The sequence below is a fragment of the Phasianus colchicus genome, chromosome 3 (genome assembly GCF_987193195.1).
Source record: "Phasianus colchicus chromosome 3, bPhaCol1.hap1.1, whole genome shotgun sequence".
Classification (NCBI taxonomy): domain Eukaryota; kingdom Metazoa; phylum Chordata; class Aves; order Galliformes; family Phasianidae; genus Phasianus; species Phasianus colchicus.
In genome coordinates this window covers 59,816,105-59,830,522 of record NC_143438.1, presented here as the reverse complement: position 1 = coordinate 59,830,522, position 14,418 = coordinate 59,816,105, and the positions used below count along the sequence as shown (strand labels likewise).

General features: G+C 38.3%; 1 protein-coding gene across 1 annotated transcript; it reads left to right on the top strand.

Annotated features, from left to right (window-relative positions):
* Window positions 1-127: 127 nt before the first annotated feature.
* GGH (gamma-glutamyl hydrolase) lies at window positions 128-13,668 on the top strand. Its single transcript, XM_031612804.2, has 9 exons — window positions 128-520; window positions 954-1,068; window positions 2,267-2,317; window positions 5,873-5,957; window positions 7,675-7,813; window positions 8,150-8,256; window positions 8,352-8,442; window positions 9,478-9,615; window positions 11,257-13,668. Exons 1-9 carry the CDS (start codon window positions 271-273, stop codon window positions 11,376-11,378), a joined length of 1,098 nt encoding a protein of 365 aa, XP_031468664.2. The 5' UTR covers window positions 128-270; the 3' UTR covers window positions 11,379-13,668.
* Window positions 13,669-14,418: the final 750 nt, after the last annotated feature.

The following is a 14,418-nucleotide window of genomic DNA, read 5'->3' as shown; positions in this document are numbered from 1 at the left end:
AAACTTCACGTGGGCAGAACAGAGGGGACAATCCCCCACCTCTCCCTCTGGGCACCCCCCTCGCGTTGCAGCCACGGATAGTGTCGGCCTTCCGGGCTGCAAGCGCGCTGCTTGCTCTTAAGCCACGGCGGCCGCGAAAAGCGGTTGATAGCTCAACCCTCAGCGCCAAGGCCGCTGGGAAGCCGGAGGACGGCGAGAGGATGCTGCCAGCCCTGCCTCCGCGGGGGCACGGCCGCCTCCTCCAGCTCAGCGTGAGGAGAACGGCGAGAAATGCTCCCGCTGCGCCCGGTGCCCGACGGCCGGCGGCGGGGCCGGCGGGACTCTATTTCCCAGCGTGCCCCGCGGCCGGTCGCGGAACTGTTTGTTCGGAGCGGCAGCGGTCGAGGGGCGATGGAGCGCGCAGCGAGGCTCGCTCCGCTCCCGGCCGCCGCCGTCCTCCTGCTCCTGCTCCGCTGTGCCACCGCCGCCTCGCTCGTCCCGCGCGGCCGCGAGCCGGAGCCCAACGAGAGGCCCATCGTCGGTAAGGGGCGGCCGTGTGATACCTGCGCGTTAATCCTCCGCACGTAGCTCCTAAAACCGAAACCCTGCGGGCTTCTGTGGTGTGAAAGTCGCGAAATGGTGGTTAGACTGTGCGAGCTCTGACTGCTGGAGCCTTTGTTGCTGAGACCTGCAGTGCTGTACGTAGTTCAGCGGAGACGCAAAACGGGGCTTATTTAAGAGAAGTTGTTACTGCGTAGTTAAAAGAGGGGAGTTAGGTGAAACGTGTTTGTCCGGTGCCTTGTGAGCCGGCGGTGTGACTGATGCCTGCTGTCCCACCTTTTGGCATTGGACAGCGCAGGGAACGCTGTAATTTGGAGGCAGAGTGAGAAATTGGAGTCTAATTTTTCTTGCTGTGCCCAACAGTTGCATGAAACATTTCTTACCGTGCTGATTTTCTCTCTCGGACCTCTCAGGGATACTGTCACAGGAATGTCACTTTGATGAGTTCCACAAATTCGGAAGTTCGTATATAGCGGCTTCGTATGTGAAGTTCTTGGAGTCTGCCGGTGCCCGCATCGTGCCAATAAGGTGGGTTTTATATCCCCTGAAGTGGGTAACAGTTAACGTGAGGCTATTGGAGGCTCAGGCAGCAGTCGTGCTGATTTTCTGAGTGTTTACAGCTCATCAACAACTATTCAAAGGTGCCACAGTTTGTGAGCTGTTTTAAAAATCAGGATAGCAGTAGGCTGGAACGTGTAATTTTTAATATTTCTTTTTACCAAAGTCTTTTTTTTTTTTTTTTTAATTTAATTTTTTTTAATTACCCCTTCTAGTTCACCTTGGTGGTTTTTTGAAGTTAGTTGTGTTCAGTCTGCCAAACAAACACATGTATCTGGAGAGATACTATCTTTTGTCACATTCTGTCATCCTAGAATTGAAGTAATGGGGAAAGACTGTCCTTGAAGAAATCCAAGGCCAATTTTGCTCAAAGTGTGAGTCACTGGCATCCTACTGTGTAATACTTTGGTTCCTGAGTAAAAAGTAATAGAGTAAGTAGAAGAACTGGATGTGCTTCATAGCCAGCAGTTGGCTCTAGAGTAGTAAATGCATATTGTCAGATGTTTAAGTGAGAATCATAAAAATGATACTAATGGAGCATCAAAAAAATCATAATGGGATGTACCCACACAGACCAGTAAGGACAATGGTGAAGTACCTGAATTTTAAGCTAGTTTTCCTCATGTAGCTAGTGGAGCTTTCAGAATAGATGCTGACCAGAAGTTTTGCTGATCACACATTGGATGGATGCTTCCAGTTTTTTAAGCTTAGTTAGATACTGCAAAGCTGGACACTGAATATACGCAGTGTACACATTTTGCATTGTACACATTTGTAGAGCCATCGTACTGTTTTCCTGATGTTTACTGATCTTTCCACCTGTCAGTCTTTTCTGAAGAATGGGTGTGACCAAATGTTTGCAGTTCTGCACATCTTGGGATCAATCAGAAACCGGAGTTGCCAGTTTGCAGGAAATAATAGCCACACCATTTATGTAAATGTTAAATTTAATGATCGGTTGCAAAGGGGTCTCAGAGTATCTAATCCTGAACCATACCTGACAGGTTCCTGTTTCATTTGCACTTGGAGTATTTTATTTTGAATGTTTAAACCATACTTTTTATATATTTTCTATACTACTTCTTTCAGTTCAATAACTATGATATTTTTATGGCTTTATATATATACATATATAATGTGTTTTGTAATTATTTTCTTGGTATTTCAGATTAAATCTTTCAGATGAAGAATATGATAAAATATTCCACTCTATTAATGGGTAAGTTTTGAGCATTGTTTTTCTACTGAAATACTGATAATTCTTTTTTTTGCAATCTGCTATTTTCTCAAGGATGTTGTCTTTCTGCTCTCTTGAAAGCTTGTGCTGAATACTGCAGACATATAAATCTGTTCTAAGACAGAGCACTGTTTCATCCCATGTAGATCTGCTCCATTTTCTTCCATTTGGAGCATGCCAGATTCTCTGCAACACTGTCAGGACTCCTATTAGTATTCTCCGATGCAGGTAGTCAGAAGTGGAGTGACAGAGGTTAACAATTGGTTTATTCTTTACAACTGAAGTAGGTCACTTCCTTTTTTTCTCATTCTCCTTTGAGCTATCACCTTGATTTTGAAATGTAATACCTCTTGCTGGGTGTGTCATCACTCAGCCTTCTCTGCTCCAACCCTATCTTCTCTCTTCTCCCATTCTCTTTCAATACTCTCCATAGATCCTCCATCATCAAGGCTTCTGATTTCCATTCTCTTCTACACTTTTCTCTTTGGGCTCTTTCCATCTTGAATGGTCAATCTTGCCTGTTTCTGAGGCTTAGGTCTCTGTTAGACAAACATATTCCAAACTGTCAGCTGACCTCTGGTAACTGTCCCCTGTGTCGTCTTTCCACGTTTTCCACATGTGATCTAGCTTAACACACTTTTAATTGTGATGTAAGGAAAATCAAAATATTTTATGTTCAGCTTGTGCTACAATCATACTTTAGAAAAGTTATATCAAATGGTGCTACACTTCAGTGATTTTGTGTGTGATCCCATAGCACATGCTTGGTGTACTTGTAGTCATGAGATGAACATCTTAGACCATTCATATTTTCATAAATCTTATGCATATAACAACATTAATCACCATGACTAAAGCTTGCATGTTTAGACCAGTGTCTGTCCTGGGAGAGCTGTGTCATCTTATGCCCCACAGTATTCCCTACACATTAAGATGTGGGTCTTCAGAGTGTTCTAAAAAAAGGAAGTGTAAGGCAATTGTCCTTTCTTCCCTGTGTCTTCTTGTACTGGAGACAAAATGAGTGATTTCATCACTTTTTCATGACTGCCACCCTCTCTTTTCATACCAGAAGGACTATAAACAATGGAATCTCCTTTCTACCCCCCAGTCTTTGTCAATGCTTAGTGGAGTATTAGGCAAATAGATCTTCTTCTCTTATCCTTCTGTCTTTGCTGAGGTTGACAGTTGGGTCTGTGCTATGTAGGTGGGTAAGAATGATCTATATTTCCTCTCATTACACTCCACTGTCAGCTCATGGCTTCCGTAATACAGTTGTGTATAACAAATGGGATCTGTGGGGAGAAGGACTCTCTGTACTGTGGGAACTTAGTATAAGAATTAAATAGATTGATCTTTCATGTTGTGAGACCTTAGCTTGAGGTTCTTTGCAGTTGGAAATTCTTTATTATTAAATGCCTTCATCTTAAGACCATGAAAGTTACTATAGCAGAGGTAGAATTTTATGAGTATAGCTTTGTATTTCTGAGACAGTCTTTGAAATCTGTGGTGAACATCATCAGCTCTAATCAGTGAGAGATTGTAGAATACAGGCAGGTGCATTTCAACCTGCCTATCACAATAACAAGCCATTATCATTGTTGCTTAATGAGTTACTTCCATCTTGTTCTAGAAGAAATGTCAGTTATTTATTTATTTTTTTTAATTAATGTTGGTCAGTTTGAACAGAAGGAACAGGTGAAATGAATTTCCCGTGTCTTCCATATGAGGATCACCATATTTGTCTAAACAAATCTCTGCAGAAGTCTATAATTTGTCCTGTTTTGAGAATATCTTCAGCTATATTCATTTTCTAAATTCAAGCTAGAGAATAATTTATGTTGTTGTGAATACACTTCTACTTTTCCAGAAAATATTTGATGGCTTTTGCAGATCCTGTGAATTGCTTACCTTGACATAAACCTAGTCCCAGGAGTTTAAGTGCATACTCACTCACTTTGTAGATGCTTGGGATCTTATGAAATGTATCACTGAGATACTAACAAGGTAGCTAGAACAAGTTACAAGTTACTGTTTCCAGAGATCAGAAATGCTGAGGAAATCCTTCAGTTGTTTTTGTGAAAACTCAGTGGCTGCTGGAGGTAGCTCTAGTAAATCCAGTTGAGTTCCCACTACAGTGGGTTAGAGAGGTCATTCGATTATTTCCAGTTTTATCTGAAAGAGACTTCATTTGCTTACTGATAGAAGTACTTGATTGTGCATGTCATTATTTATTTGCATGTATGAAGCCTGTTAGACTGTATGAAGTCTTTTGCTTTTGTCGTTTTTGTAGTTGGGAAGCCACACAGAGATGGGAGGCTACAGTTTTTGTTTTTTTGTTTGTTTGTTTGTTTTAAAGTTTATTTTTATGGAGGAAGAAGATTGCACACTATTTGTTTTTGAAATAGTCTCTGAGATTCTGTGTCTTATTTAGCTAAATTAGATCCTCTGTGACCAAAGGTTACAGCCAAGTATACTTTTTCACTTTTCAGTGGGAACTTTTTGATTGTATTATCTTCTGTAAGAAGGGGTACAGTTTCATAGAATGGCCTGAGTTGAAAAGCACCACAATGATAAAATAGTTTCAACCCCCCTGCTTTGTGCAGGGTCACCAACCACTAGACCAGGCTGCCCAGAGCCACATCCAGCCTGGCCTTCAATGCCTCCAGGGATGGGGCATCCGCTACCTCCTTGGGCAACCTGTTCCAGTGTGTCACTGCCCTCTGAGTGAAAAACTTCCTCCTAATATCTATCCTAATCCTCCCCTATCTCAGTTTAAAACCATCCTCCCTCGTAAATAGCCATTTCCCCTCCTGTTTATATGCTTCCTTCAAGTATTGAAAGGCCACAATGAGGTCTCTCTGGGACCTTCTCTTCTCCAAGCTAAATAAGCTCAGTTTCCTCAACCTTTCTTCATAAATTTGTCTCTATTTAAATGGAACAGGATGAATTGAGAATAGGGCCAGGATTTTAAAGTTATAGGAAGAGGCGGCTTGGAGCTTGGGTAGGGTTTGATGGAGTCATTGCAGACAACTCTTTTGTATAGCAGCAGAAGTATCTCTGTTTCATGTATTCTCTTTTTTTTTTCACCTCTCTCTTTCTCTGTGCTATTTTTGGTCGTATCTTTTTGCTAATAATCATTTATTAGTATAAGAACACAAAATTTTAGAATGTGATTCAGTAAAAGACTAGGATAATGCAAATGAATAAGACTGATGTAACTACATATTTTAGTTTAGACAGTTATCACATAATTAATGGAGAGCTCATCAGTACAATAAGCCTACTGGGCTATTCACCTCCCAGCCAGTTGAGTGTCTTCTCTAGAAAATGTATTTGAATTGCCATTGTCTTTTCTGACTAGATCCCTCCTGTTCCTGGTGGAACCTTAGTTTCCTATTTATAGATTTCAGCAATCTAGATGCCCTAATCCAGACCCTTAAAGCCACTGTCAGACTTTTCTCTCTTTACACTTCTGGGTTTTAATTGGATCACCGCTATTCACTGTTGCTAATCATGTTCTTGGATGTTGCCTTTCAGGGTTCTTTTTCCAGGAGGTGGTGTGGATCTTAAGACTTCAGAATATTCCAGGGTTGCTAAGATATTTTACCGCAAGGCATTAGAGGTAATTACTAAGGAACAGTCTGTTCTTGTTGTCACTGTTCAAAGATCAAAATGACAAGGAGGCTCATATTCTAGTTTCCCACTGGCATCCAATGTGTTAACCATAAGCCTGATAATAAGTATCTCGTTACTAGCTGCTGCTTAAAAAATCATTTCAAAGCTTAAGATTCATATGTCTGACACCCTCTCATGTTATATGTGGTGTCATTGTCCTGAATTCCAGTTATCATTTTATTCATTGTAACTAGGGGCTTCATTGCTGTTCTGAACCTGCAATAAAGTAACAATAAAGCTTTCAAAAAACACAAAGTATCCAGGGACATTCAATGCTGACTAAAGATGCATCTAAATATAATTCTTAGTAAATCTCTCATAAATAAGGCTTAGACTCAGAAGGAATTCTAGAGAGGCTCTCTAACAATCCAGTCTACAATCATGTAATGTTAAAGCTTCTCCTAAAATATATTCTACAGTTAGTGAAGCACCTTTTTTCTTAGATGTAAGTAGATTTAAATACATCTTTGAAGGTGCATGTGAAATGTCTACTTTAGCATGTTACCTCATTGTACTAATTACCAGTGGCTTGGTAGCTGTAAATAGAACAGATTTTCACTAATTTAACTTATAACATGACAAAAGGCATGTGAAGGGTGGTATTAAGTACTTTTTATTGCTAATCATTAGGTTTTTTTTTTTAGGAAAAGATTGAATTTGTGGGAAAGCTATTTCTTTCAGGGAACATCAGGAAGGCTCTGAATCCTTATGGAAAATTTAATTCTCTCTGAGCATAAGAGATTCTTTTTTTTTCTAGATAATAAACACATTTTGAAGTAAAACTTTACTGTCTTCTAAGTGTATTGTTGAAAGGAATGGAGATCAGACCAGGAAAGCACAGGCATCCACAGAACCAGTCAGCTGCAGCTCAGTGCACCAGTTTCATACTGCTCAGTCCCTATGATTTTAATGTTGCTCTTCTATCATCTGTCTCTTGTCTTTTTTCATAGTGATTACTCATCTGTCACCTTCAACCTGAGTCTTACAATTTTATGAAACTAGTGATCTCATTTGTCTCTACAAAACTGCTCATGGTGTAAAGTGCAGCTTGGGGCGGTGGTTTCTTGTGGTTTCCTGTTAGTGTTTGCAAGACTATTACAAAATTCTATTGATATTTCACAACAAATTGTGTATGTCATAAATTTATGACCAAAGAGGCAGACTTATTGGTTGACACGTGTCCTTAAAGTGACTAAAAGGCAGAAAATAATTTTCACTTCTTCATAGCTAATGCTTACTCATCCTTTTTTTTTTTTTTTTTTTTCTGTGCTATTATGGGTGATTGTGCATTTTAATTTTAATCTCTTAAGACTTGATTAGCACTGTAAAATATTAGCAGTTTTACAAATGTAAGGTGAGCTACCATAATCAACAGTACACTAGCAGGTATGTAATAGGCTGAATGTTATGGGGTTTTTAATATACACTTATCATCTAGACTGATGTTTGCTTCTTCTTCTTTTTCTTTTTTTTTTTAAAAGTTTTTAAAGAAAAACTAAGGCATTTGATGTGGTTATTTCAATTGCTGAACTGTTACAACTGTTTGGTAGAGTTTCTACTGCTATAGTAGTTTTATTTCTCGCCTACAGAGGTGAAAGTGAAAAGAATAGGAAGTTCTGTTCATCAATCTTCAGTACTTTATTTTGTTGTTGTTTATTTTGAAGGCTAATGATAAAGGAGATTATTTCCCAGTATGGGGAACATGTCTTGGACACGAGTTGCTGACATATCTCACAAGTGGTGAAATTTTACTTGTTAATACCAAGACAAATGGTTTTTCACTCCCTTTGAACTTTACATCAGGTGAGAAATCCCACTACATCTCATGTCTGAGTTTTGCTGAGAGGTATTGTGGTTTTGTTTGTGAGAAGTACAAAGGCTGAATGTTTGATGATTAAGTACTTTCTTATTATGTTGACCAAACTTTTATAAAGTCGGTACAACTCTGGATTTATCTCACTGTTTTTTTTTAATTTCTTTGCAGTACATTCTTAAATTGTGAAATTTTACCACAGAAACCTGAAAGTTTGTTTTAAAGTAGTGTTTTATTAAATTTTATTAAATGTGTTTCCTATTCAGTAATAGACAGCCTGTTAGCTGCTTGGATAATGGACAGTGTCTGTTTTTTCTTTGTGACAGCTGCAAAACAAAGTAGATTATTCAAGAATCTTCCCAGTGATTTGTTACATGCCTTTGCTACTGAGCCGTTGACATCAAACTTTCATGTGTGGAGCATTTCCATGGAGGTATTTGATTGTTTTACACAAATGCATTCTCTCTGTCTAAACTAGAAATAAAGAAACAGATAACACATCTTTATTTTCTTTTCTTTTTACTGCAGAATTTCACAAAGAATGAAAAGCTTTATAATTTCTATAATATTCTGACCACTAATACTGATGATGAAGTGGAATTTATATCTACCATGGAAGGTAGGAAAATGAATTTCCTTTCTAAAATATGACTGTAACAAAGTATTTATTCAGCAGTTTTGGGGATGTGGTGGCATTTATGCTGTTTTGTAGTGCAAGCTTACTGATAGAATAACAAGGTGAGTGCTGGCTCTGTCTGTGCTCTGGCTGTGATGGATGTGCTATTTGCAGAGAAAAGTTTTCTTTTGAGTACATATTTTTAACTACTTACTTCTTTCACTCACTATTCCCCTTCCAGATGTGCTATGACACTTTAACACTGGAATATTCCAATACTGTGGTACAAAGTGTATAGCACTCATCTTGTAATAGCCTAACCTCCAGTGTACCTCCGTTGCATCTTGCTTGTTGTCTGTCTGCTTATGCATGCCTTCCCATGATGGTTTATTACCTATTTGAGTACAGGGAGGACATGTCACAATATTGAAATAACAGCAATATCTCCCATTGCTTTGACACCAATGCTGGTAATTGTTCTTCTCCAAAATCCTTTTGCTTTCCCTACCACATGTTACATATGTTTTCTACCAGGCTTGCTCATCTCAAAAAAGCATATTAGCTCATTAGAGAGGGGTTTATTTTGATTAGTGCATGACTAGCAGCTCTACAATAAGGTCCAGCTGTCAGCCTATGGGATTCTTCTGTATGGCATGCTGGCAGTCCTCCAGAAGAAGGGGAGAATAGCAGTTTGATCAGAAGACGTAATCAGGCTAATGATAACATATCTTGTGCCTGCAAGCAGTTTATCACAGAGCAGTCATCACCTGCTGTGGCTCTGTTTTTTATGCAAGACTTAAGGACTGGCTTCTTCCTGGTATGGACCAAATGGGAGCTGCCTCTGATTTGACTGTCCTTCAAGGAGATCCTGACACTTGGACCTATTTCAGCTTGCTCTTCAAGCTTTTGTGAAGCTGTTGATAAGCGAGGGTTTTTTGTAGCTTGTCCTTTGACTTTATTTTTCAGTAAGACTAAACATATCACTCTTAAGGTATAGATCTTGCTTTCATGCTTTGATGGAAAATATGTTTGTTGCAGCATACAAATACCCAATTTATGGTGTCCAATGGCATCCAGAAAAAAATCCTTTTGAATGGAAGAACTCATCAGGCATTCCACATTCCTCATCAGCTGTAAGAGCTGCATATTACATAGCTGACTTCTTTGTTAATGAAGGTAAGTTTATTATTTTTCAACATGAATCAAGTACCTCTTACTGCTTCCTGAAAAGCTTACTCTGCAACCTTTATATAGGCTTATAAAAAGTAAGGGAAATAGAATGCTTTTGTAAAAGTGGCATCAAAAGGCCGACTGTTGTAGCAGAAGTTGACCAAACCTTTTCAGTAGTGTGGGCCAAAAGTCTTGCTTGTGCGGTGATTTTCTTCCATTTTGAATGATCTCTGTAATGTCATATCTTCCCATGCACAAAGACTTTAACATGAAAAAAAATGATCCATTCATAATTCTAGACACTTCCTCAGTTCTAAACCGAGTTACCATTGTAGTCTGTTCGCTATCATTAAATACTCTACGAATACAGGAGTACTTGAAGTGATCAAACTTGATTATACATTTATCAATGCTTCCTACACTGTTCTGCTGAAATACTGGTTTCAGGCTGTTCGTGAAGATGTCTCAATTGATTGACTGGGAATATAAAAAACATAATCAACAACCAAACTGTGTTTAGACTCTAGGTTTGACTTCTTGACTTTCGGAACAGGCTGCCCAGTGATGTTGTGGATGCCCCCTCCCTGGAAGCATTTAAGGCCAGGCTGAATGGGCTTTGAGCAACCTGGTCTTGAAGAAGGTGTCCCTGCCTATAGCAAGGGGTTGGAACTAGATGATCTTGAAGGTCTCTTCTAACCCAAACCATTCTATGATTCTTATGAAAAGAGCAGCCAAATTGGAGAAAGGGACAGTGATTTAAAATAGGCAAAATGTGTGCTGACATGGTCAGTGAGTGTGTAGAAATAAAAGTTATATTTTAATATATATCTTATATTTACAAGTTTAAGGCTATTTCTTGCATACTTTAGTCTTACACTGCTTTCCATAAAAGTAGAAAAGTATCCATAAGCTTCCTGTATTTTATCGATTTTAATAAGATTCTTATGGAATAAAAAAGAAAAGGTATAAAACATGTCCATTTAATTGTTTTTGTAGTGCAGCAATAGAACACTATATATTTTGTAAGCAGAAGTAAAGTTACTATGGCTATTATCCAAGCAAATGTGGAAGCTCTTCTATTAACTTCTTCCTGTTGAGATACAGTGCATATTAATTTGTGTACATATATGCACATATGGCGAAAAATGTAAACTCTTTTCAACTGACAGAAATTAAGAAGGCATAGATATGTGTATAATTAAGCTATTCTTTTAATATCACTTTCATATCCATCAGTAACTAATTTTAATGTGTGTAGAATTGCCAAAATGACAAACTAGAGCAGGATTCAGTTTTTATTGTCCTTACAAACAAAGCCCACAGTTTTCACTGCATCTTTCAGTAGGCTGATGCTCTGATGCATTTCTTCCAGTATTATCAGTATTGCTATCTCTGATAGATGCTGCCAATAGCTCATGAATATACCTTCTTCTATAGCCTGGATTTTAAATTAACAGTTGAATTTCTCCCTCCTCACTAATAAAATACTGCTGTAAACAACTTTCGGAACCTGTATCTTAATGATTCTTCTTATATTAATTGCTGTAATTTTGTTTGCTGTTGTGCAACATAGAATAACTTTGCTAACAAAGATACTGTCGAGGCTGATAGCAGTAAAGTGATCTGTACTTCTGAAATGTTTTACAGCCCGGAAGAGCCTGCACTGTTTCCCCAATGAAGGTGAAGAAACAAAAGAATTGATTTATAATTATACTCCGATTTATACAGGAACATTTTCTTCATTCCAGCAAGTCTATTTTTTTGATTGAGTGTCTTGTCAGGGGTGTGGCATTGCTATTGGTAAATAGAATTATTTGCCTGCATTGCATAATTAAACTGATATAATGCAGTGCACGTGACAGAAAGACAGAATAATTATCTTATTTTACAATAACTTATCCTGTGTTTCTTCTGTACTGTTGGACCACTAATCTAAAATTTTACATTCTAAATCATAATAGTCTTGGGTTATACTTTATTGCTACAGAAAAATACATTTTTCTTCTGGAAAAGGTTTTTTGATTTTGCCTATGAATTTGAACATTTTCAGGGTTAGTACAAGGAAAGCCATTGCATTCTTATTTCAAAATATGGAGATTATCTCTGTAAAATATTGAGTACTGTAATAGCACTAGACCTTTGGGTATATTGTATAGTAAAATTCTATCCTCTTCAAATGATTTAACAAATGAGACCTTGGATCTTGGGCTTCTAAATTTGTGTAACCAAGTTCTTGAGAAGGATTCTTTTGTTATTTGAAAAATTGTTCAAAATTATAAGTAAACGTGGTAGCAAAAAGACGCAGAAAGGATGTATACCTGATTTCTGAAACTCTGTGTTGTACATTCAGTGCTGTTCAGAGGGCTTATACCTCGTGAGTTCTATGTAAATGTGAAGATGCATTTTAAATTAGGTGTTGCAAATATCAGGTAAAATAAGTAAGTGTGAAGAACATAGTTATGTTCTGTTTCCAAAGAGCCTGTTTGAGAGTAACTGGAATCAGCAGACAGATAGGAGATACACACAAAGAAACAGAGGTCTGTAAAAGAATGTAAACCTAACTTTTGCTTTATACACACTCTATCTTTTTCTGTAGTTGCTGAGTAGAATTCTCATTGTAGTTAGTTTTCCATTAATTCAGTGAAGACAGTAGTCTGCTTGTGTTTTGGTGGATAGTTATTAGTGAAAATTTTATGTTGTGTTCAAAAACTAAGATGAGACAATCAACTGTAATTCTACTTTCTTGCACAATTTCCATGTTAGCATCAGTGGGGACTTGGAGTTTATGGAAAAAAAACAGGTTCATACCTCAGCTCTGTTTTGTGTTACCTTAAACTCTCCAGTACATCAGTCCAGAAGTAATACCTCCTATTTATTTACATGGAAATAACAATAGATTGATACAAACAACAGAACAATGCTACGAAATACTATTTTTCAACACAGTCATAGTCATTTGCCGATTTGCACAGATGAGCAGATTGAGATGCTCTTCCCTTTGTGATGTGACAGCTGTGCATGGCCGTCTGGAACATGGTCTTTCATATTGCTGTCACCACTGCTGAAATGCACCCGCTGCCTCACTATGCATTCACTGTTTGGGCTCCGTAAACTTTTGGCAAGAATTGATAAATGTCTATGGGTGCAATTTTTTCAGGGATTTAATTCCACCCCTTTGCTTCATATTTGCATGTCAGATTCCATTTTGTCAGACTGCCTCTCTGCTGCCATGTGTCCACCAGCAACAAAATATATGGAAATATTGGTGGGAAGGCTTAACCTCTACTGCCACACCACCACCATCTGCCTCTGACGTGGAGCCACGTAATAAAATGGGAGACATTATGTTCAAAGCAACCATATCTGAATACAGCTGGCACATTTCTCAGGGTTTTTAATTAAAGGACTCTCTAGCTTGTTCTTTTTGATGAAACAGCTGTGTGAGATAGAGAATGTGAAAAGCATTAATTAAAATAATATAAACAAACATTAACTGTGACCACTATATGAACACTGCTTTGTAATCACAAGCTTAGATGTGTTATAGTGCAGACTATTTCTACGTTTGCCAAATTCAGTAAATTGAACTTTTTTTCATGTGAATAACTTTATTATGTTAACTATATTTATTGGTTCCTAGGTAGATCCAGTGTAAAAGACAATCTTGATCTACAGTTGCATGTAGATGTAGCAGCTGAGATGAGATACTTACAAAAAGAGACTAGCTGTCTGTTTCTTATTCAGACTGAGTTCTTTAGAATAACTCTAAGGATTTGCATGAGTAAGAAGAGGATTTAGCCTTAAAAACAGGGACCAACTTGGCAAGTGAAATGTCTGCTAACTGCTTTAGGAGTAATTAGTTCCTAAGTGTGCAACTTCAAGGAATATTGTGTGTAATGTGGTAAGAGAGCAGTGTATTTACTATGAACTTGTATGTGGCTTTCCTTTACATCCTTTATCTTGTGAAGTCTTTTTTGGTGCTATCAGTGATTCTTTTTTCTATGATAATCTAAATAAAGTTTATTCAAGTATTTGTGTTCTCTTTTATGTACCAAGGATAAAGCAGTAACGTTAAGTGACATTTTTTCCTCCATCTGTGTTTATTATCAAAGCAACAAATTGTTATGATTCTCCATTTCTGAACGTTCTGTGATAGTCACAAATCAGGAGGCTGCTCTAGCCTGTGTCCACTTGGCATGGTTTTGGGAACTGTTTCTCTGTTGTAATGTTGAATGTGAAGAAGCTGTCTACGGTAAGTTAGTCCTAGAAAGTATGCAGTCATCAATCTCTTTTTCCTTCTGCCACTTGGCACTCTAAATGGAGTACAGAGAATGAGAACGTTTACCTCCATATCTTCTGAATTTCTGAAGTCGCTTCATTGCTGCAAAACTGCTACTTATATGCTGTATAGACACTTACAAAGCTGCTAAGTGTGATGGCTAACTTCCAAGAATTTATTCTTTTGCCTCCAGTCTGATTATCATCCAGTCACCAGTAAGCAAATGAGGGAATGCTGAAACAGTTGAGTGAGTTGTGGCTTTTGAGAGGAAAATGCAAGTGATGGAATTATATTGAAGGTTAGTTTTCAGTGGAAGTAGAAAAGACAGTTATTCATGTGATCCAAGCTGAGTGTCTCTGTTGTAGATCATTGCCTAAGAATAAGGAAAGGAAAAGGGTTGCCCCACCAGGGAAGCTGACAGAAAAGCTGGCAGGATGGACTTCCTTTAGAGGAAAATGAGTAAGGAAAGCAAAACAAGCTTAGTGACAACAGCCAGGGTCAGCCTCAGTCTGGAGGCTGCTAGATAGGCC

Excerpts from the sequence above, each read along its gene's own strand:
- GGH (XM_031612804.2), top strand. The coding sequence starts at position 271 with ATGCTCCCGCTGCGCCCGGTGCCCGACGGCCGGCGGCGGGGCCGGCGG. Across the intron at positions 1,069-2,266 it reads GCCCGCATCGTGCCAATAAG|ATTAAATCTTTCAGATGAAG; the intron begins GTGGGTTTTATA and ends TTGGTATTTCAG. Across the intron at positions 5,958-7,674 it reads TTTACCGCAAGGCATTAGAG|GCTAATGATAAAGGAGATTA; the intron begins GTAATTACTAAG and ends TTTATTTTGAAG.